Here is a 23,126-nt window from a genome sequence, read left to right on the forward strand (position 1 = left end):
CAGATAAGTCAGAAGTACCTTTAATTTTAAAAATGGAAAAAGAAGGTTGTTTGAAGGATTTTTTTTTTCTAATACCATTTAATAATGGTGTTTCACAATTTTTCTGCCTCTTTGCCTTTCAAAACAGTGGCTTTTATTTAAGATTTCTAATGGCTATCAATATCATTCTATTGGAATACAACTTCAGTTCATACTGGTTAGTAAAATAACAGAACAATTAGTACTTATGTAATGCTAGCAAGATCAAATTGCTGAGTCTGGTTCAACTGGGAAAATGCTATGATGTGGGCCAGATGAGAAACAATCAAGCTAGACTAATTCTGCACTGGTTTTCCAATTAAGTCGTTCACCAGGAGTGAGGGGTGTGGGGGAGGAGAATGCAGTGTGTTTGAGAAATCCTGATCCGGTTAATTAAAAAAAGGGAAGAAAGTAAAAAGTAGTTGTGACTTTACAAATTGTTTAAGATGTAGAAAGAGTATGAAACTGTCTTTGTTCTTTGTCTGATTATGCACTCAGGCAGATTAAACTTACATCCTGATGGAAGATACAAAAGTTTCCTCGCTGTGGCCCTTTGATACAATACTCTTGAACAATGAACAATACAGACCTGCCTAAAGCCGGGAGGGGGGGGGGAGAGGGGTGGCGGGTGTGTGTGTGTGTGTTTGTGTCACAATTCCACACCTCAACCAAAATAATATGTGCTACCCTTTCATTTTCACTGGCTTTTTTTTGCAAATCAAATATTTAACATGTACATAAGGTACCTATAGTTTAAATAGTCCACATTTTATTGAGAAAGAAGGTATACTAATATTACTTCCTAAAAAGGGGAAAACTTTAAAAAATATGTTTGTAAAGCAGTCCTTGATCACTTACAAAGCATTTTTAAATGTATGTGTGCTAATCTTTAGCCTCCTAACTCTGAGAGATGTGGAGGGCTGCTACTTTTAAGATTTTTCTTCCATGCATAGAAGGGGAAACAAACATTCAATTATTTGCTCAACATCTCAGAGTAGACAGCGTCATTCTGGACTGACATCCAGGTTGTCTGACCCCCAAACCCAGTTCTCAGGGCTATATATGTATTAATTTATATTAAACTTCTCCCCCTAAAAAACAAACTCATCCCATTGACTCCTCAACTAATTTGCTATGAGTGACTTCAATTCTTGTTGACAGTTCTGATACCCTTCCAGATTTATGTCCTTTAATCTTTTGTTTTATTTCATTTGCTTTAGTTCATGTTTTTACCATTAGAAAAAGAAAACAAAACATTTCTGCAAAGAAGCATTAGGTTGTTAAATGCCAGTGATTTTATGGAGCCTTGCTCTTCTACTTGCAAGGAGAAAAGACATTTCTCACTCTTACTCTTCCTCAGGGATGGTTCTTGGCTGTGTGGGGTAGAAGAGTTTCTGTGTTTGTATGTTTGTTTTAAATCAAATGAGAAGCTGGGAGGCGGAGAGACAGATTCGTGCATGCTCCTGGACCCGGATCCACTGCTCCACTGCTAGGCAACTGAGCTATTTTAGCACCTGAGGCAAGGCCATGAAGCCATTCTCAGTGTCAGGGCCAACTTGCTCATTTGAGCCATGGCTGTGGGAGAGGAAGATGGGGGTGGGGTGCTCTGAACAGGAATCAAACCTGGGATTTTCACAAACCAGGCCAATGCTCTACCTGCTGAGCCTATTGGCCGGGGCTAAGAGTTCCCTGTTAATTAGCAGCCCAGCGCATGCAGGAAGGTGATGTTTTCATAAATGCAATATTATCATCCACAAGTCTCATGAATTAGCATTTATTGAAGAGCTTTAAAGAGGGGCACTGCCAGGACACAGTGGAGATAATCTCTGTCGCTGAGAAGAGCAGTGAGCTTCTCCCCATGGTGCCCACCTGCTCCCCTTGAGATGTGGACTTGGTCTCTGACACAGGAGGGAGGTGTGCGAGTGTGAGAGAGAACGTGAGCATGTGCACAATGGTGTGACAGTAATCCCAGGTGGCTCTGAAGTCTTGCTGATATTCAAGAACTTCTGCCCTGTCTCCTCAGCCTCAGAACAGCAATCACTGGGTGACTGAGCGAGGTGGGGCAGAGTGCTGGGGGTGTGTGTGCACGTGTGACTGTGTCACAGGGATCTGCTTCTCTCTAGAAAAATCCTTACCAGATGGGCAGCAAACATAGATACCAAGGTATAAGATTCAAAGGAAAAAAAAACAACTGTACACTAGATTTGTTTGTCTTTAAAGAGCACCAAGGTACTGAAAAAAAAAAATGGGGGGACTTGAAACACTGGCTTTTTTTTTTCTATTTGCTACAGAATTTTTCTGCCTTCTAAGTCATTAATTGCTTCATGTTGTGGCTCCCTACAGTATCCTAAACTGCTAAAATCATCATTCAGTCCCTCTACTCTGAGGAGTGACAACAGCCCAATTACCCCGATGATCACTGCACTCAGCAGGCCTGTTGCACTGGTGCTGTGGGCCCAACACCTTTGCTAGGCTTTCAATTTCACTGTGTAACTTCCCATCTCCTGCACCAAACGGCCGTAACTGACATCTGTTGCCTAAAACTAAACTCATCTGCCAAACTGCCGAAGAGAGAACTATACAGTTTAATTTTTTCCCCCCAAATGTTCAAAGAAAAGTATCTCCAGGTAAAAAGGGAACTTTTTCACAATTTCGACTCTGCTTCTCCGGTCCTACGAGTCTGCACTGTTGGAGAACCGATCACCACAGTCTCAAAGATCTTGAACTCTAACTATCGTCTGTGTTCTTAAAGTGCTTTCTCCCCAGGTCCCTGTCAGAGCTCCACCACTCTCCAGAACTAATCCACCATTTCTTCCTCCATTTCTTCCTCCTCTCCCCACACATCCGGTCTCCCGCTCAATTGTGTCCCTTCTATCCCGGGTCTGGCCCTTTCTACTTTCTGTCACCCATGGCCCCTCCCCAGCTGTCTTCTCTTCTTCTAGGTGGTCCCCGCCATGAGCCACTGCACAGCACCCAGGGACAAAGCCACCGCCTAATCCCCTGTGTTGATTCTTTCCACAAGAGCCTTATAAAAAGACACTGCACTGAAGAGGAGGGCTGAGATTTCTCCCCCCAATAGGCGGGGCCTTACATGGTAATAATCTGACTGTCCTGTCTTTGTTCAGACGTCTCCCCCGCCCCTGGGCCTGCGCTAGCCAACACTCAGGTTCAAGCCTCCACCTTCCCATTCCTCCAGACCCCTCCCTCCACCTTAATGCCTAAACACCTCCTCCTCCTCCTCCTCCCCAGCCTTCCAGGGCGCTCGCTATCTTGGCATTTGATTGCAGTCAATTGAGCAATTTTCATTTCTGGTGTCAAATCACTCTCAAGAGTTATCAAATCCTGTGAGTTGCACTATCCTAATTACACCACAAGTACAACTTCCGCGAGAGCAGCTCTGCGTCCTACAGCTCACGGGTCTGTTTCTCAGCCACCGGGCCCAAGGCGGATGGCAGAGAGCTAGAGTCAATAGCTTCATTTCGTTTGAGGAGGGGCATTCTCACACTGGCTCTCTGAGCCTGAAAGGCTACATCTAATTTCTATCACTGACAGGAAATGGAACACAGGGAGATAAAAATTTTAAACAAAGCTTTATATCAATATCAAGGCGTTCAAGATGGTGATAGTAATTTTTTCTTAAAAATATGGAGTTCATTCCTTAAAGAAAAAATAGAGACTACCCAATTTCTTTCCCATTAGGGCAACAGAAATTCAAATTAGAGTTTTAACTTGGAATGGCTAGGAGTTAATTATTTAGGGTGTAGCGGAATTACTGTTAAATTATAATGGGCTCTTTATAACTGTTCTAAAAGCAGAGAAGTTGTCCTACTTTTTGAAGGGTAAAAAGAGTTGGGATTTGATATAACTTTGTGGGGGGCAGTGTGTAGTTTATGTGCTAAATACATAGAGTCAGAATGCCTGGGATTCTTGGGTTCAAATCCCAGCTCTGCCACGTCCTTGGACCTGGACGACCTTGGACTAGTTTTAGATGCTCAGATGACTGATCTCTAACATGAGGATAGATAATAATAATCCTATCTATTTCATAGGATTACTAATCCTATCTATCTCATAGGATTACTAATCCTATCTATTTCATAGGATTACTATGAGGATTAAAATGGGAATATACCAAGTTCTAAGCATAATGAGCACAAAATAAGCACTCAGATGTTTATGGTTATTGCTATTAATTTTAAGAGCTGGAGGGTCATACTATTGAGCCTTGTTTAAAAATGAGCCTTGTCAATACTTCCCTTGTCATAGCAATTGCTAAACGAGATCATATTTAACGATATTACCTTTCAAAACTTACAAAACGTTCAGATTTAAGAAGGCTGTGATGAGGAGTGAGTGAGACAAAACATGGAGTGCTTGACAGTGTCTAGCACCCAGTGCCTGCCCAATGAACAGTCGCTATTACTAGAGGAGCCACTGAGTCACAGAATAAAACATTTCTCTCGGCACTGTTCCTTAAGATAAACCAAACTATTCCATTAATACCAATGAGAGAGTTACTTTTTAAATTTCAAGTTATAATTTGCATGAAAAGAACAGGCACATAGAAAAATAAAGCAGCTCACGAACCTTTTCTTATAAACAGGCAAATCACCTGAATTTAGTTTGTCGGAACACCGCAAGTCAGGTGTCCCATCATCGTCTTGGGTTTGGCTGCTAGGAAGCTCACAACCAAAAACCACGGCCGGTCTCTCCAGAGGCCTCAGAGCATCTTCTCTCCACCATCCCCATTCCTGGCTCTGCGTCTCCTTCATGCTCTCATTGTCCCTGTGTCGTTTCTTATTTCACTCATTTTAAATTTCGTTTTGACTCACATAAAGCTGTTGCCTGCTATGGATTTTTTTCTGGCACAAGCCGGGTTGCAAACAAACACACAGACATGGGGAATAGCTCTAAAAAGTAGGGACTGCGCTTCTAACTTCTACTTTTCAAATTTGCTATGTGATATGTATCTTGATTTAAAAGTTGAAGCTATAAGAAGCTCTCTTTGGATGGCGCCCACTTCCTTTTTGGTCCAAATGTCCCTACCTCACATCATTTTCTAATAAATGACTTCAACATATTTTCTACTTCAGAGAAACAATGACATAAATGAGAGTGAACCCCATCCCTATATTTAAATAGTTATCAATCAATCAACCGATGTTGTCTGAGCACCTGTTACAAGATTGCCATTATCTCTGCAGTACATGGCAAATCAAAACCCGTGGATGTATGTTTGGTTATGGGCACTGGACTGAAAGCTTAATGGCAACTCAAGAACAAAAGCTGAGATTAAAAATTCCACAGGTGCAACAATGTCTGAACTTCAGCTAAATGAGGAATAACCGGAGTAAGTAAGACTTTCCTGTGTGCAACCTGGAGAAGGAAAAAAGATTATTCATACGCATGTACGTAACATGTATTCCAGTATGCACACGTACAATGTTCTAGACTTACGTTTTCTAAGGTTCTAACTCTGTCTCTCTCTCTCAGTACCCATTTCTTGGGCAAACACATCTCCTTTCATGAACAATGTTTCTAAAATCTTTCTTTTCAATCTTGCCTGATTCCCCTTACTTCAGAACCACACATGCAACTTGCTGTGAGACACACGTGACTGTCCTACAGATGTTTCAAGTGCATCGTCCTAAACCAAACCTCATTGGAATCTCCTTTATCCTGGCACTGTTTCCCTCCTCCCACCCCAGAACCTTATCAAAACGTCACAGGTTATGTAAATAAGTCATTTCTTAGGCGTAATCTCTCCACCACCCCTCACTAGAATATAAGGCTCCACCAGGGCAGGGATCTTTGTCTCCTTTGTTCCCTTAACCTTCACCCAAGATGTCCCGAAGTCCACTACAATGGTGTCTGGCATTCAGTACAGACTGAGGAAATGTTTGCTGAATGAGAGCACCTCTTCTCCCACACCCCCAGAGCTGCTCCCAGTCCGGTCCTCCTCCTCTCAGCAAAGACAGCAGCAGCTGAGCCTGGGCGATCTTCCTTGGTCCTTGCTTCTTCTCATCCAGTCAGGAACCACCAATGATACTTCCCAGTCTTGTTAACTGTCCCTTCCTCTCAGTCCCTAACACTGTTGGTCTCCTGCCACCCCTGGTCATCTCTGCCGCCAGTGATTTAAAACCACCACCAGAACTGTGCCCCTTTAAATGAGCATACCTCCATGCAGCCAGATATCAGATGCAACTTGAGTCAGCCATCCTGCTGCACGGGACAGTCAGATGTTCTGTTTTGCCCAAGAGTCCAGGACCTAGACCCACTCTACACCTCTGGCCTCACCTTCTGTCACCTCACAGTGCAAGTATGCACAGCGGAAGCGAGCTGCTTCTGGTGCCCTGTGCAGACAGCCTGCCCTTACCCCTCTCAGCATTGCCAATTCTGATCTCTCAAGATTCAGTCTGGGGGTTAATTCTTTAAGAAGCCTTCCTTGACCTACCAGGCTGGTCCAAATGTCATGGCTCTGCATGTTCCCATAGCAACCAACTGAAGAGATATAAAAAATCTGGGCGATCCCTTGCAATACACACTAAAGTCTTACGCTTATGTAGAAAGGAAAGGAGTGATCATAAAAACGACAGATATAACCTACAGGGTAGGTATTTGTTTAAGCTCTTATGAAATATAATCAGAAAGAATCAGGTTACCCGGTTCCTAAGTTCCGGTAAAGGAAAAAATACTTAATTTTTAAAGTGTTTGGTGAGAAAAATGTAAGCAAGATGAGTCCTGGGTTTCCTGGCCCTGACTCAGCAGCTTTGCAGCAGTGACAATGGACTTTGATGTCCATTAGCTTCCGGTATACGGTTCATGGGAACACTGAGGGTTGTACCCTATCATAAAGGAAGACATCTAATACATAGACATTCATTTATTTCCTTGCTTTATCATTTCCTTGCTTTTATATTGCCAGTTATAAAGGAGACCTAGAGTTCAGTTACTATCCACCATCCTATTTGGCTTGTGTCCACTAAATGTAGGTTCTCCAGTTTGCAACATCACTGTGCTGCCCCGCCCCTCTCTTCCCACAGTGCAGTCCTGCTTGTCGCCCCCTTTTCCCATGAGCACACCCAGCATTGATAGGAATATCTGGGGGAAATGACACGGTGCGACAACTTTTCTCTGGGCCTCTTCAGTTTACTCATCAATTTTTAAAAAGCAGGGAAAACTATTAATCTATCATTATATTTTCTTTTTCTTTTTTTAATTAAAAATATATTTTTTAAGTGAGAGGCAGGGAGACAAAGAGACAGACTCCCACATGCACCCTGACTGGGATCCAGCTGGCAAGTTCCCTACTGGGTGATGATCTGCCCAACTGGGGCCGTTGCTCTGTTGCTCGGCAACCAAGCTATTTTAGCACCTGAGGTGAGGCCATGGAGCCATCCTCATTGCCTGGGGCCAACTTGCTTGAACCAATCAAGCCATGGCTGTGGGATGAAGGGAGAAAGAGAGTGAGAGAGAAGGGGAGGGAAAAGGTGGAGAAACAGATGGTCACTTCTCCTGTGTACCCTGACTGGGACTCGAACCCAGGACTTCTACTCCCCAGGCAATGCTTTACTGCTAAGTAAACTGGCCAGGGCCTTGTTACATTTTCTTAACACACATTTATCCCCAATTATCAATCTATAATTTAAAGATTTTTTTTTAACATATCTATATGCTATGAACTACATGCAAAAGAAAGAAGGTACATGTTCTCAGTCTGGTTGTCTTAAAATACTGCCTTTATTTGAGGAACCCTGAGATTAATCTATGATATCTTTTAAAGCAATTTCATTTCAGGAAATAGATATTTATAAGTCTCGTACTTAGAGAAACCTCTGAGTTGGAAACTGATGTCCTATGATTTGCCTGACCTTAACAAGCTCTGGCCTCTTTAGCCTAACAGGTCTGCTTACAAAAATATAAATCCTGTTGACTTCACATAATAATGAACTCTCTTCCTCTTTTATAGCCTTATAACTTTTCAGTGATTTGTGGTGGCTGTGTCTTCCAGACACTGCTTGTACACTGAGTATCCAAAAAGGAAATTAGGCTATAAAATAGTTCGCCGAATGCCGTCAGCTCTATTCACTGAGGGATCACAATGTAAAATACATACGAGATGAAACACACAGCAATTTACAGCTGGAGAGAGTAAAAACTCAGACTAGAATGACAAGTTTCAGATTAGAAGTCAAAGGGTTTGCCTAAATTCTGGGGGCAGAGTCATTGCTAAATCACTGATTTGGTGGGGAGTCTTTAGCCTTGACTGCTCTTATGCTCCACAGGTGTATCTGTGTGTACATGAAACATTTATTTGGTGGCTACTAATTCTATGCTGTCTTGCTAGGCTCTGGAGCTAAGACTGCCCTGCCCTGAAACAGCTGACAGAGAAGCTGAAAGTCTAGTTGCTGGCTCTCAATATGTTTTGTACCGTACAACTCTGTAGGTGGGGCTGCTCATTGCCGGGCAAGTCTCCCCAGTCCAGTCCACACTGGAAAATGTGGGGAAGCCCCTCCAGGAAATGTTGACAGACCCTCCAGTCTCCCCAATCCTCCCACAGACTCCCTGAGAACTCTGAAACCTACAAGTCTAGAAGGATCTTGACCACTTCAAAGGAAGGCTCTATGGACAAAACAACATGGGAAAAATGAGGATTTAACGAAGAAAAAAGAGGGGTTTATAAATGAAGACCTGGTGGTGCAATGTTATTGTATCAAGTGCAGGATCTTTCTGCATAGATGTGATAAAAAAAAATGAGCATTTTGTTCTTAGAAAATAATAAAGATCTAATACTTTGAATCCACTTTACACTGTATAAAAGCCAAACATTTTGTTTTCATGTAATTTTTCATAGCAATATGAAGATAGAGAAATACTACTTTCCTTAATTCATATATAAAGAAACAGACCAAGATAAGTTAAATAACTTGCCTTAATATTACACCTAGTAAGTGGCAGAGCCGAAAATTAAAACTAAGTCTTCTGACCCTAAAGCCAGTCCAGTTTCCACCACAAAGGAGAATCCAATTAAAAAATACATATATCTATATCTATATATCTATATCTATCTATCTATCTCTATATATATTATATATAGTTACAAAAACAATTTTCTTTATATATATTATATATATATATATATATATATAGAGAGAGAGAGAGAGAGAGAGAGAGATATGCTTTTTTTCCAGATAAAAAGGTTCTGACAAAACTTCAAAGCAAATAAGTAGTTCAGATTTATAAATAAAATTATAAACTTCCTTTTGTATGTTATAATAGTATGGCTCTTAACTGATGCTATTGAAAAATAAGGTATTCTGATGAGACATCTTAGTGTTTTTATTCAAAATGTTTAAGAAGAAAACAAAATCACCCATATACATTCCATTAACAGAACAAAGAACATAATTCACACTTTAAAACTATGAGCTGTAGTCTCTCCACAGTCACCTCTGTGCTCTCCGGCATAAAGCCTCAACTCAGAGCTCCAGCTGTGGTGTCCTCCCTCCTATCCTCTCTCGTGGTCACTTCTGGTTCAGTTCTGCCCTTGGTGGTATTAGTTCCTTTCAGCTTCAACCGACTCCCCTCCTCTCAGCTCTCTGTACCGGCTGCTGAGAATTCCCTGCTTTTGTAATAGAAGGAGGAGTTTCAGGTTATCAAGGGAAGCCGGAAAACAAACTCAGAGATACAAACATAGAACATACATATGCATGTTTGTCTATGTGTATGTACACACACACTCAGTAAGGGCACCAAACAGTGCCCTCGCAATGCCAGGACACTTCCTTCATTACCATCAAGTAGGCATGAACAGATGACCTACAGGGTACAATTTTCATGAACTCAAGAATTATGGAAAATAGAAATAACAGATTATGAGATTTGGAGTTGTGAAACTAGGTTGGGCCTAGGTTTGGAGTTATAAGAGTTTAAGATGGATCTAAGTTTGGCCTTATGATTCTGAACAGATTGAGTCTTATCCCAAATGTCTTCATCTATATAAGGGGGAAAATATAGACTATAATTTTGTGAAGTTAATGCCTCATACTATATATACTATAAAAAATTATTTCTTATGATTAAATCATAAAGGTAGCCATATTCTCACATATTCTCTCTCTTATATACACATGATAAAATAGTAAACTAATACAAACTACAAAAACAAGGAGGTCATTACTCTCATGAAGTTAATATTTAAAGTTTACATCCTTGTTTCAAGCATGTAAGCACTAAAACCTAGTTTCCAAATAAATAGGAAATGAGTTATATTAATAAAAGTCTTAAAAGGCACTCCTTAAGTTTCATTATCCATTACCGATCAGCTTTTCCAATGAAGGAAAATGATGTACAATTAGGTTTTTCCCGTATTTATTTATACCTCGGTAACAAAAACAATTCTTTCTTTAGCTACTTCCATTGAAATTAGCCAAAACAACAAAAACTAAGCCAAAACTTCCTGAAAACCTTTTACTTCATTAGCTGGACGGGGCAGATTTTGTAAATAGTGGAAACTTCAGTTCCGATATGAAGGCCGACCTGTAGCTGGCACAACACAGAGCCTCCCATTGACGACCTGGAAATGCCCGTTTTCACATCCCTGTATTTTTACATATCACCTTATTCTGTTTACTAACCAGTGAGCCTAGGAGGGGAGTTCTTCAGTTGGAGGGACAGGTGGAATTAGGATAATACCAGTGGTAAATTTCATCTATTTATCTCCTACTGGGTTAATCGTATAGTTCAGAGAGAAAGGGGGAAGGCGGAAGCCTTCAAAAAGAAACTAATTTCAGTACCGTACAAATTAATTTTTTCGGCCCCGGCTGGTTGGCTCAGCAGTAGAACGTCAGCCTGGTGCGTGGAAGTCCCAGGTTCAATTCCCAGTCAGGGCCCATAGGAGAAGCAGCTACCTGCTTCTCCATCCCTCCTCCTTCTTTCTTTCTCTCCTCCCTTCTGGTAACCATGGCTCGAATGGTGTGAGCAATTTGGCCCTAGGCACTGAAGATGGCTCCATGGCCTTACCTCAGGCTAAGCAATGGAGCAGCGGCCTCAGATGGGCAAAGCATTGCCCTGTAGAGGGCTTGCTGGGTGGATCCTGGTCAGGGCACATGTGGGAGTCTGTCTCTGCCTCCCTGCCTCCCTGCCTCCTGCCTCTTACTTAATTAAAAAAAATTTTTTTTTCTGTTTTCCTGAAATCAGTCTGCTGATAATAGCATCCACCTTTTCCTAAGAGAAATGCCCTTCCCACACGGCACCCAGATGATCTAGCCAGGACTAGCCTATCGGGTCACCGCATTCCTTGGGCAGAGTGGCTATTTCAGAGGAGAGCACGTGAATCAAGTTTAGTCCAAAATTAAATTCAATAGAGGACTTTTATAAGAACTGCCAGGAACAGAAAATCTGTTTTTGATGATGGCCTGGTGGCTGTCTTATCACTATTAACAGAACTTGCACGAAAACAGAGCAATAGCAAAGTCAAGCAACAGAGAAAGTAGAAAGGATTTTAATGGCCTGAGACAGCCTACGTGAGGACTCTCCAGTTACATGGACCAATCAATGTCCACCACTGCTCAGTGACGTGGACCAATCAATGTCCACCACTGCTCAGTGACATGGACCAATCAATGTCCACCACTGCCCAGTGATGTGGACCAATCCATGTCCACCACTGCTCAAGCCAGTTTGTGCTGAATTTTCTGTCACCTATAACCAAGAGCCAATATTCGGAGAAAGCAATACGGAACTCTATTACAATTCAGTGCTGGGTTTAGCCACCATTAAAAACTTAACAGTGTAAGTAATGTAAAATCATGTAGTATCAATTCAATAATGCAAAACCAATCCCAGAAGCAGAGAAATAATTAATTGGTCAGCTTTCTCATCCCAGAACTAAGGATATTACCTTGTGGTCTCTAGCAAAACAAAGATGAAAAATTTGAGTCATTTATGCTTAAATACCTGAAACACCAATTTCTCTCTCAGAAAACTGTCCTGAGAAATAAACCTAGGCCCTGGCCGGTTGGCTCAGTGGTAGAGCGTCGGCCTGGCGTGCGAGGGACCCGGGTTCGATTCCCGGCCGGGGCACATAGGAGAAGCGCCCATTTGCTTCTCCACCCCCTCCCCTTCCTCTCTGTCTCTCTCTTCCCCTCCCGCAGCCAAGGCTCCATTGGAGCAAAGATGGCCCGGGCGCTGGGGATGGCTCCTTGGCCTCTGCCCCAGGCGCTAGAGTGGCTCTGGTCGTGGCAGAGCGACGCCCCAGAGGGGCAGAGCATCGCCCCCTGGTGGGCAGAGCGTTGCCCCTGGTGGGCGTGCGGGGTGGATCCCGGTCGGGCGCATGCGGGAGTCTGTCTGACTGTCTCTCCCCGTTTCCAGCTTCAGAAAAAATAATAATAATAATAAAAAAAAAAAAAAAAAAGAAATAAACCTGCAAGAGTCTTCCTGTTGAAAATAAATGTCAATTATGCAACACTTTTGTTAGCCGCAAAAATTCTCCATTTTGACCAGTCATAGTAGTCAACATGAATAAAACCATCTGGGCTACGTCTGATGTTAATTGCTCGTGAGGATGTGAAGGCAAAAATAAACTAAAATTCTATTTCTCCTTAGGAAGTACAGTTACTTGGACAGAAGAAAAACTTAGCCTAAAAGAGAATCTCAAAATTTTTGTTTAATTACCCATTTGGAAACCACCTTCAGTAGGAATAAAAGTAGGGCTCTCAAATAGGGACTAGAATCTGAAGTTACTGTTAAATGAAATCATTTGGTATAGAACAACCTAAATGACAGAAGTGATCCTGATAATAATGTTTAGTTTGCTAAAAACACATATATTTATACAGTTGACCCTTGAGCAACATGGCTGAAAGTGAACAGATCCATGTGTACATGGACTCTTTTTTTTTCAATAAAGAGTTAATGGCCTGACCAGGTGGTGTCGCAGTGGATTAAGCATCAGACTGGGATGCGGAGGACCCAGGTTCAAAACCCCGAGGTGGCCAGCTTGAGTGCGGGCTCATCTGGTTTAAGCAAGGCTCACCAGCTTGAGCTCAAGGTCGGTGGCTTGAGCAAAGGGTCACTCAGTCTGTTGTGCCCCCCTCCCCCCATCAAGGCACATGTGAGAAAGCAATCAATGAACAGCTAAGGTGCCACAACAAAGAATTGATGCTTCTCATCTCTCTCCCTTCCTGTCTTTCTGTCCCTATCTGTCTCTCTGTCTCTGTCACAAAAAAAAGAGTTAATGTATTTCCTTTTCCTTATTCCTTAATAACATTTTCTTTAGTCTAGCTTACTTTATTGTAAAAATACAGTGTATCATACATATAACTTACAAAATATATTAATTGACACATTTTTATGTTATTGGTAAGTGTTATCAACAGTAGGCTATTAGAAGTACATTTTGGGGAGCCAGAAGTTATACACTGATTTTCAACTGTAAGGGGGTCAGTGCCCGAATCTCCAAGTTGTTCAAGAGTCAATCGAAAAGAAATGCGGACAAGGCAGAAATAATTGATTTTGCATGTTCCTAGTAAAAATTCTTTTTTAGATGATACAAATTATATTTATGATGACACAGAATTATTCTTCTAAGTTTCACTGAGAAACAGACTGAGACAAACAAAAAACAACAATAATAAATTCTTTAAGAAGATTGAACTCAGTTTGCAATTTCAGAGGTTGCCCATTAAATATTACTCAGTGGGAAATCTTTTGGTGGTTTCGGATAAGGCATTACTCCCATGCATCACTGGCATATCACTTCAAGAATACTTTTTGGATTATTTCCCAATAACGCTATACAGCTGACTGTGCAAGCAGATGACACATGAGGGAAAGATGTGGAAAAGGAACACCCACATGAACATTTACCTTCCACTGCTCTTTTGAAGAACACCTTGCAGCTGCCACAGGTTACGACCCCATAATGACAGCCCGAAGCCTCGTCCCCACACACCAAGCATATTTTGGAAGGTCTCGAGGATCCAGTAGAAACACTTCGTAAAGTAGAGCTGGGGAAAAAAAAAAGATTTAAATAACTACACTGTAAAGGGCACAGTTGATATGCTGGACAGCTTAGCTCCAAAGATATCACTAATTGAGGTCCCCTAACTGAATTCAGTCTGTACCGGTCACATACTGGGACTAAGAAGATGAAAGTAACTTCTCTCAGGGGAGTAATGCTAGCAACAATTCTGTAGAGCAAAAGCCTCTTCTCAGTATCGAGAAATAATAAATACACACCGCTTTCTTTCCTTTCCTATTTTTGAGAAAGCTTACCAAAGATTTGCATTCAAGGTAGGCACGGAGGAGAACAGTCTTAGGCTGAGTCATCATGAAAGTATTTTTGGCATCAAAGAACTATTATAATACTTCTCAAATCTCTTCACCCAGACTCATTATTTTTCTCACACCACATTAAAACAAAACAAAAAAACAACTCTCCTTTCCAAAACAACGCACTAATTAAAATTTTTTTAAAATTCTTGCTTCTACCACCAGCAAATTATACCCCTCCTTTCAAGCTTCTGCAAGGTACCTTAGATAGGTATGTTCGAATTACTTCATTTTGCTCACTAATTCAAAAGGACAGTATCAAAAAAAATTTTTTTAAGCCACACATGGTTAATATCTCAGGTATCTTTTGTGGTAAGAAACTGAAGGGTTCTGTGCAATAGTTTTGGGGGGGGGGGAAGTTAAACCTTTAAGCAGCAGTCTGTATTACTATGTTTTAAAAGAAAATCTTCTTGAGATGTATAATAATATATCACTGTGCTAGTTAATGGCCCAGTCTGAACAGAACGTTTTCAATTATAATAGGGAATCCTAGTTGGGTGACAGTTTGGATGTGTACTGAGCAGGCAGAGAAGCTATTTATTTTTTCCATGCAGTCTGCAGACATCTACTGAATATCCATCTATCCACAGGCCCAAGCAAAGTACTGAGAAAATAAATATTAAAACAAACAAACAAGCAAGAAACCCAGTCTCCATCCTCAGAGCTCGTGGGGACACGGACCAGTCTAGTGAGTGCTACACTGTGCAGAAATATGGCGGCACATTGTGGCTCAGCCCTCCACGCTGGAAAGGGTGGGAACAGACCAGTCAGAAAGCATTTCCGGAAAGGTGACAGCAGCACCGAGTTCTGAAGCAGGACTAGATGACAGCCAGACCAAGAAAGAGGGCAGAGGAAGCCGTAAGTGCCATGGCTCTGAGAAATTCTAGCTGGATGTGTTCAGAAAGCTCTGCATAGATTGTTATGTTACTGCAGGGGTCCCCAAACCTTTTACACAGGGGGCCAGTTCACTGTCCCTCAGACCGTTGGAGGGCCGGACTATAAAAAATACTATAAACAAATCCCTATGCACACTGCACATATCTTATTTTAAAGTAAAAAAAACAAAATGGGAACAAATACAATATTTAAAATAAAGAACAAGTAAATTTAAATCAACAAACTGACCAGTATTTTAGTGGGAACTATGGGCCTCCTTTTGGCTAATGAGATGGTCAATGTCCGGTTCCATATTTGTCACTGCTAGCCGTAACAAGTGATATGACGCGCTTCCGGGACCATGACGTGTGCATCCTGCGTCACCGGAAGTAGTACTGTACGTGAGTGATGCCGCACTTTGCGACGTCTCACTGACCACCAATGAAAGAGGTGCCCCTTCTGGAAGTGTGGCGGGGGCCGGATAAATGGCTTCAGGAGGCCGCATGCGTCCCGCGGGCCGTAGTTTGGGGACCTCTGTGTTACTGCCTTCACCTTCCTGTCTGGGCTTTTGTCTCCATGGGACCTGGCAGGCATGTGGTTAAAAACAACAACAACAAAGAAAACAGACCGAAAGGCTACAATGGTTGTGATGATTTTCTGTTTTTCAAATTAGCCGGAAATGTGATAATAATCCTGTGATAATTGAAAAAGAAATGTTTTTAGTGTGTTAACTATATTCTCACCAGAAATAGGTGAGGGAACAAACAACTCAGCCGCTCAGAGCACTGTGGCATGATTGACTTTCTAGAAAATGCCTTCTTAAATCAAGGGCCGAAACAATGTTCTCCAAAGTTGTTTCTCCTTTTGAGAAAAGAGCTCTTCATTATTTTTATTACTGTCCTTTGACTTCTTTATGGCATTCAAAACATTCCATTTCAGCACCAGTGACTTCTTCAGTGTACGAACCAGTTAAAATCCGTACTCTGACTCCCTTACACTTCACAGGAAAGCACGACCTTGTAAACATTTAGACTATAAGTGAAAATCATCATTGCAATGTCATTGTGTTTTTTCCCCCACAACTACAAGCATATATGGGATTTGTGCTTAATGTTTCTGTGAGCCTGGGTTTTGATCCCAATACTTAGTACTCTTTATTCTTTGGTAACTCTCCTTTTCTTCTATTCAAACTCACTTCCTTGGTGATGTCATCTAGTTGCTTGGCTTTAAATATCAGCAATAGCCTGACCTGTGGTGGCGCAATGGGTAAAGTGTAGACCTGGAATGCTGAGGTAACCGGTTCAAAACCCCGGGCTTGCCTGGTCAAGGCACAGATGGGAGTTGATGCTTCCTGCTCCTCCCCCCTTTCTCTCTCTCTGTCTCTCTGTCTCTGTCTCCTCTCTATAAAATGAATAAGTAAAATCTAAAAAAAAAAAAAAAAAAGTTGATAAATATCAGCAATATGCCAGGGACTTCCAAATGTTTATTACCAGCCCAGACCCCTCCCCAGAATTTCAGACACATTTATCCAACCACCTATTTGACACGTCCACTTGAGTGCACCTCAAATTTAACATGTCCACAACTCTGCTGACCTTTCCCTGCCTCCAAACCTGATCCCCCCACAGACTTTCTCAACTCAGTGAGTGGCAGCTTAGTCATTGGCTGAATCATGTCCTCCCACAAAGCCCCATCTTGAAGTCCTAGACCCTAGGAACTCAGAGTGTGACCTTATTGGAGAACAGGGTCATAGCAGATATAATTAGTTAATGATAATTAGTTAATTAATTAATGAGGTCATTCTGGAGTGGGGGAGGCCCACACCAATGTGTCTGGTGTCCTTATTACAATGGGGAAATTGGGACACAGACACACACAGGGAGAATACCACGTGAAGATGAAGTTGGGGATGCTTTCATAGGTCAAGGAACACCAGAGATGGCCAGAAAACACCAGGAGACAGGACAGAGGCCCAGAATAGATTGTCCCTCATAGCCTTCAGAAGGAACCAACTCAGTAGACACATGAACCTTGAACTCTAGCCTCCAGAACCACAGAATTTCTGTTGTGTAACCCAGCCAGTTTGGATTGTGGTACTTCGTTACGCAGCCCTAGTGAACTAATACAATGACTTTGACTCCTCCCTAATTCTTCTTTCTCACACCCTACACATCCACTCTATTAAATTTAATTCACTTGAGTTTCAGAATACATTCAGGTTCAAGTTACTTCCCACAACCGTCCCTGATACTACTCTAGTCCAAGCTGTCAATACCTCTGACTCTGGGATCTGCAAATTTCTCCTAGCAGATCTCCTGTTTCTCCTTGCTCCCCTCCTAACCCTGGAGCCAGAATGAACCTTATTCATTCCTTTGCTCAAAACCAGAGGGCTTCCCCTCACACTCAAAGCAAAGGTCAAAGTCATCCCTATGACCATAGGGCCATGGTCTGGCCCCTGAGGTGTCTCTAACCTCTCTTGCTTGCATTTTGCACTTCAGCAACCTTGGCTTCCTTGCGAGCCCTTAAACACACCACCTCAGGGCCTTTGCACGTGCAGATCCCCTTCCTGCTTTAGCTAGATCTACACAGTCCTCCCTCTCATCTCCTGCAGCTCTTCACCTAAGTGTCACTTTCTTAGTCAGGCCTTTTCTGACCACTCAGCTGAAAAGACCCTTTCCTCAGAATTTCCTTTCCCCTTCTGCTTTATTTTCTTTCCTGGAGCACATCACCCCCTAACATGTCTACTTTCCTTCTTCAGTGTATTTATTGTTTACCTCATCCACACAGGAAGGTAAACTCAACAGGCGCCAGGATTTTCTTCAGTGCAACTCACCACCGTGTGTGGGACTGTACCTCGTATATAACAGACACCCAATCGACACCTGAATAAATAATGGGTGACTTTGGCTAAGTGGCACTTTCATAATGGTCATCATAAAACCCACCATGACATCAATTCTGAAGTCCTACTGCACTCCTTACATAAAGAAACGTGATTTGTTTTTAACTGTCTGGAGAGTGAAACGTATGTAGCAGGAACAAATGAAGAGAAAGTCTAGTATAAAAAAAGATGGGAAACCCAAATTAAAGCAATACATTTGTTCACTTATAAAATTACACCAAACAGGAAGTACTTTTCCTTCCTGTTCACCAACATCTCTCAATGACAAGAGAGCAAATTTGCTTCTAACTGCCCTTTGGCAGCCGTCCCCTTCTTTAGTGTCTGTAGCACTGGCCTGAGCTCATCCTCCTAAAACAACTCCTCTAGTTTTTTCAGCTCTTATTTTTCTTGATCACCAATACAGATTTTCTGCAGAGTCCTACCTTTGGCGATCTTTTGTTCTGTGTTTACACTCTGTCCCTCAGTGATTGCATCCACCACCCCAGCTCAAACAGCTCTCTTGGTGAACTGTCTTTCCAAATCTTTATACCCAGTGCCGACCCCTCCTCATGTTCCAAATTAGTGTTTTCACTTCCTTTGCGTAACCTCTCTGCAATATGTTCTAGCAGCTTCTGAAAGGTCACTGCCATCTGCTAGTCACCCAGGTTCAAACCTTACACCCCACCTTCTCTATCAACCTAATCAGTCACCAAGCCCCATTCGGTCCAACCCTCGTGGCTCCACGTCGCCTCTCCCCCCACGTTGGCTACACTGCTTCCGTCTCTGATCACTTCTGAAATGTTCTCCCCTGGCCCCAGCCTCCCCGCCCTCTCCTCTACAGTGGCTGGCAGATGAACTTTCCTGTGACAGTTCTGACTCTATCACTTCCCAGCTCAGAAATCTTCAGTCATCCACACCCAATTCCACCATCAACGATAACCTTGGTAGCACATTTAACTCGCTTCCTGATCAACCTTCTCCTAACTTGCTTCCTGATCAGCTTTCTCTGGCAGGTCCCCTCATACTGCCTGACCTCGTGCTTGCCACACTCCGACATCCTTGTCAAGAGGTGGATACCCCCATACACATTCAACCCAGCATCGCCTCTTCCCTACCCCCACTCCTGAAAACCTGTCCATCCTGCATGGGTCTCTAACGTTCTCCCAGCAAGGAAGCACCACCGTCTGTCTCCTGATCCATTTTAGCATTTTGCATTTTGCTAATGCCTCCCCTTCAGCAGCCATCCTGTTTGCCCTTACATTAGTGACCTGGGCACTTATCCTAATCCCTGCAGGGCAAAAACCGTGTCCTCTGCATCTCTGTGTTCTCTGCTGCCATTAGTGGAGTGTTGGCACTATTTATTGAATGAATGAAACTGCACTCCTAATCTCATTACAGTAGAACATAAATTTCCAAGAGGCGATTTTATAGAAGGTCAATTAACGAGGCCAAGGTTACAGGTTCAATTCCCATATGGTTCATTTAGCTTTGCACAGAGGAATTAAAAAGAAAAAAAAAAAAAATATATATATATATATATATGTGTGTGTGTGTGTGTGTGTGTGTGTGTGTGTGTGTGTGTGTATATATATATATATATATATATATATATATATATATATGTATATATATCCAGGGACACAGACTATTCTCAAAAGCTCAGCCAGCTGTATCTCAGGCGTATGCATTGTGATCACAGAAGACAGTCCACAATGTGTGGATGGGTCAGAGAAACTCCAGTGTCTACCGATACCCTATTATGTGGCTATGTTTGAAACTGAAAGATGGCACATGGTTGGGAAGTATATATCCAGTTTTACATTTTGTAAGGGTTGGAAAGAAGGTGGTAGAAAAGGAAAGGAGGCCAGATCTTGAATTCACTTCTTAGACACTAAGTGTTATCAAAATACAAAGCTGATTTTAGTGATGTTGTATGTCAGAATTCGCCATTACAGTATAACCTACTATGTATCCACAAAGGATGCGAGACCCAAACTGTACAGCTACACCTGCATGGGCCAAAGCAGAAACAGTAAGGAGTCCTGGGTTCTAGTTCTAGCTTAGCCACTACCTAGTGCAGGGGTCGGGAACCTATGGCTCGGAGCCAGATGTAGTTCTTTTGATGGCTGCATCTGGCTTGCAGACAAAACTTTAATAAAAAAAAATAATGTTAAAAATATAAAACATTCTCACATATTACAATCCATTCATTTCCTACCACTCATGTTCATGGTTACGGGTGGCTGGAGCCAATCACAGCTGTCCTCAGGGACAACACCAAATTTTTATTGGATAATGCCTAAGGTACACGGGTCGTTGTATGGCTCTCACAGAATTACATTTTAAAATATGTGGTGCTTATGGCTCTCTCAGCCAAAAAGGTTCCCGACCCCTGACCTAGTACAACCTAGCAAATTCACCTTTTTGGGTCATAATTCTCACCATAACAAGGCTAAATGTGGTCTCTAAGATCCTTTTCAAGATATTTTCTTAAGGTAAAGACAGATACAAAGGATAAAAGGGACAGTGTGTCATGATCAAGTTTTATCGAAACTGAGTTTCAAGCTCAATTTAAGACAGTGTAGTATACACTATAACCATTATTTAAGCTCAATCAGGCATAAAAAATCTACATGTAAACACTTATTCTTTCTAGGACAAGCTAATCATATGACACTTAAAAGTTTTTCTTGCATCTATATGATTGTTTTGATGCTGATTTTAGGAAGGGATATACTAGCTAATCATCAAAACCTCTTACTGGGCTATCTCCCCCCTCCAAAGTGGTTGGATGTTAGAGAAAGCAATAAGAAACTGTGCAACAAAAAATGATTCATATTGATCAAAAAATGGAGAAACTGGTTCCTGAGAATCTATAATGTACCATGCTGTTCCAGGAATTGTCATATGTAAAACTGTATTTCCCCATCTTTACAATTACCGTATTTCCCCATGTAGAAGATGTACCCTTTTTTGAAAAACTTGGGGTCTAAAAACTGGGTGCATCTTATACTGTGGTTGTAGATTTTTTTAACTTGCATTTCCTGCTTTTTTGCGCTTGCTTTTACACTCATTGTTGAAGACAGGGATTCGTCATCAGACACAGATGAGGACAAGCTAATGGATGGAAGTTTTGACAGTGATGAGTTATATGAATTTTATGATGACTAAAACTTGAATTCAATAACTTTATGTAATACTTTTTTTTTTTTTTTCAAATTTCAGGCCCCAAAATTAAGGTGCGTCTTATACATGGGGAAATATGATACATAACAATACAGCAGCAGTGCACTGATCCACTATTCAGTGACCAGAAATTCTCCCTATGACAGAATACTTAGTCTCATTTCTTAAATCACTCAATATGACGTAAACAGACCTATCTTTTGTACCATCACTCAGATAGCTACTTCTACAATCACCTCCAGCTGCTATAAAGTTTTTCACCATGTGTCACCAATTCAAACATTCATTCCACGACCTAGAGCAGTGAGAATGCGGAGGAATGGCAAACAATACCTCATTAAACATCCCTCCATACTTATCTGAACATACTGCTGTGTTTAAATCATTCATTAATTAAACTGTTCATGGAAAGCCTACCACGGGTCCCACACTTCTAGGCTCTGGAATGAACAACCAAGGGACAGACCCCATTCTCATGGAGTTTCTACTGTAGAAGGAGAGGCACAACCCAGAAGCAACCACATGCCTGCAAATAGTGGGAAAAGCCTCGAACAAAATGACAGAGACCGGGACTGGATGAGGTGGTGGGGGAGAGGCAGCCTGAGCAGGCCTCTGGGGAGACTGACATGACAAAGCCAGCCACGTAAAGACACCAAAGGAAAGAGCAAGTGCAAAGTGCCTGAGTGAATGGGACGTGTGCCCAAGGCAGAAATGAGGGCGATGGGGCTGACATGAAGTTAACAAGGAGGAAGGGGACACGGGAGGTAGCAGAACGTGAGGGCCAAGAAGGCAGAGCAGACAGACCATGTGGGTCTCAAAGGCTGTGGTAACGAGTGAGAATGCTATTCTAAGTGCCATCAGGCGTCATGTGAATACTGAAATGTTTTCAGCAGAAGGGAAACACGATCTGATTGACATTTAAAAAAAATCTTATTTTGGCTGTTGGGTGGAGAATGGACTGTAAGAGTGGGTGATGTCAGAAGTGGCGATAGAGCCAAGAGGTCAACAACTGAGAAGTGGCTCCATTAGCAATGTTTTTTTCTTTTTAAGTAGATAGCACTGAGGACTGGCAGAAAATACGCATAGTAGTGCTATTAATTAATATGTAAAATAGGGGGGAAAAGCAGATCGGGAGCCAGGGGGAGTTTGTTTTGAACTTGACAGAGGTAGAACAGCATTAGTACAATATGTTCCTATTTTTGTAAATAATATAATAACCAAGGTATTTGATTATACCATAGTCTACCCATAGAAAAACACCGGGAGCACTATATGTCAGTTTAACTTGAACTTTCTGGGCCATTTTCCTCATTGGTAGTGATAACAAAGGTCCTACCATGTAGAGTTGTTATAGATTAAATTACTCAATATACGTAAGAGCACTTAAGACAATGTCTACCACATATTGAATATTCTTTACATTATGGCTATTATTAGTTAGTACTACTACTTCTGGATCTGTAATTCTTTTTTTTTCTTTTAATAATTTTATTTTTTTAATGGGGTGACATCAATAAATCAGGATACATATATTCAAAGATAACATGTCCAGGTTATCTTGTCATTCAATTATGTTGCATACCCATCACCCAAAGTCAGATTGTCCTCTGTCACCTTCTATCTAGTTTTCTTTGTGCCCCTCCCCCTCCCCCTTTCCCTTTCCCTCCTCCCCCCGTAACCACCACACTCTTATCAATGTCTTTTAGTCTCACTTTTATGTCCCACCTACGTATGGAATAATGCAGTTCCTGGTTTTTTCTGATTTACTTATTTCACTTCGTATAATGTTATCAGGATCCCACCATTTTGCTATAAATGATCTGATGTCATC

General features: G+C 41.8%; 1 protein-coding gene across 5 annotated transcripts in view; it reads right to left on the minus strand.

The window, feature by feature from the left end:
- NR3C2 (nuclear receptor subfamily 3 group C member 2) overlaps positions 1 to 23,126 on the minus strand; it is a 313,921-nt gene that overhangs the window by 135,676 nt on the left and 155,119 nt on the right. For all 5 annotated transcript variants that reach the window (XM_066386221.1, XM_066386228.1, XM_066386215.1 and 2 more), the window contains exon 3: positions 13,888 to 14,027. In XM_066386221.1, coding sequence (XP_066242318.1) covers positions 13,888 to 14,027 — 140 coding nt within the window. The remainder of the gene's footprint in view (positions 1 to 13,887; positions 14,028 to 23,126) is intronic.

This window comes from Saccopteryx leptura, chromosome 1, assembly GCF_036850995.1.
Source record: "Saccopteryx leptura isolate mSacLep1 chromosome 1, mSacLep1_pri_phased_curated, whole genome shotgun sequence".
Lineage (NCBI taxonomy): Eukaryota > Metazoa > Chordata > Mammalia > Chiroptera > Emballonuridae > Saccopteryx > Saccopteryx leptura.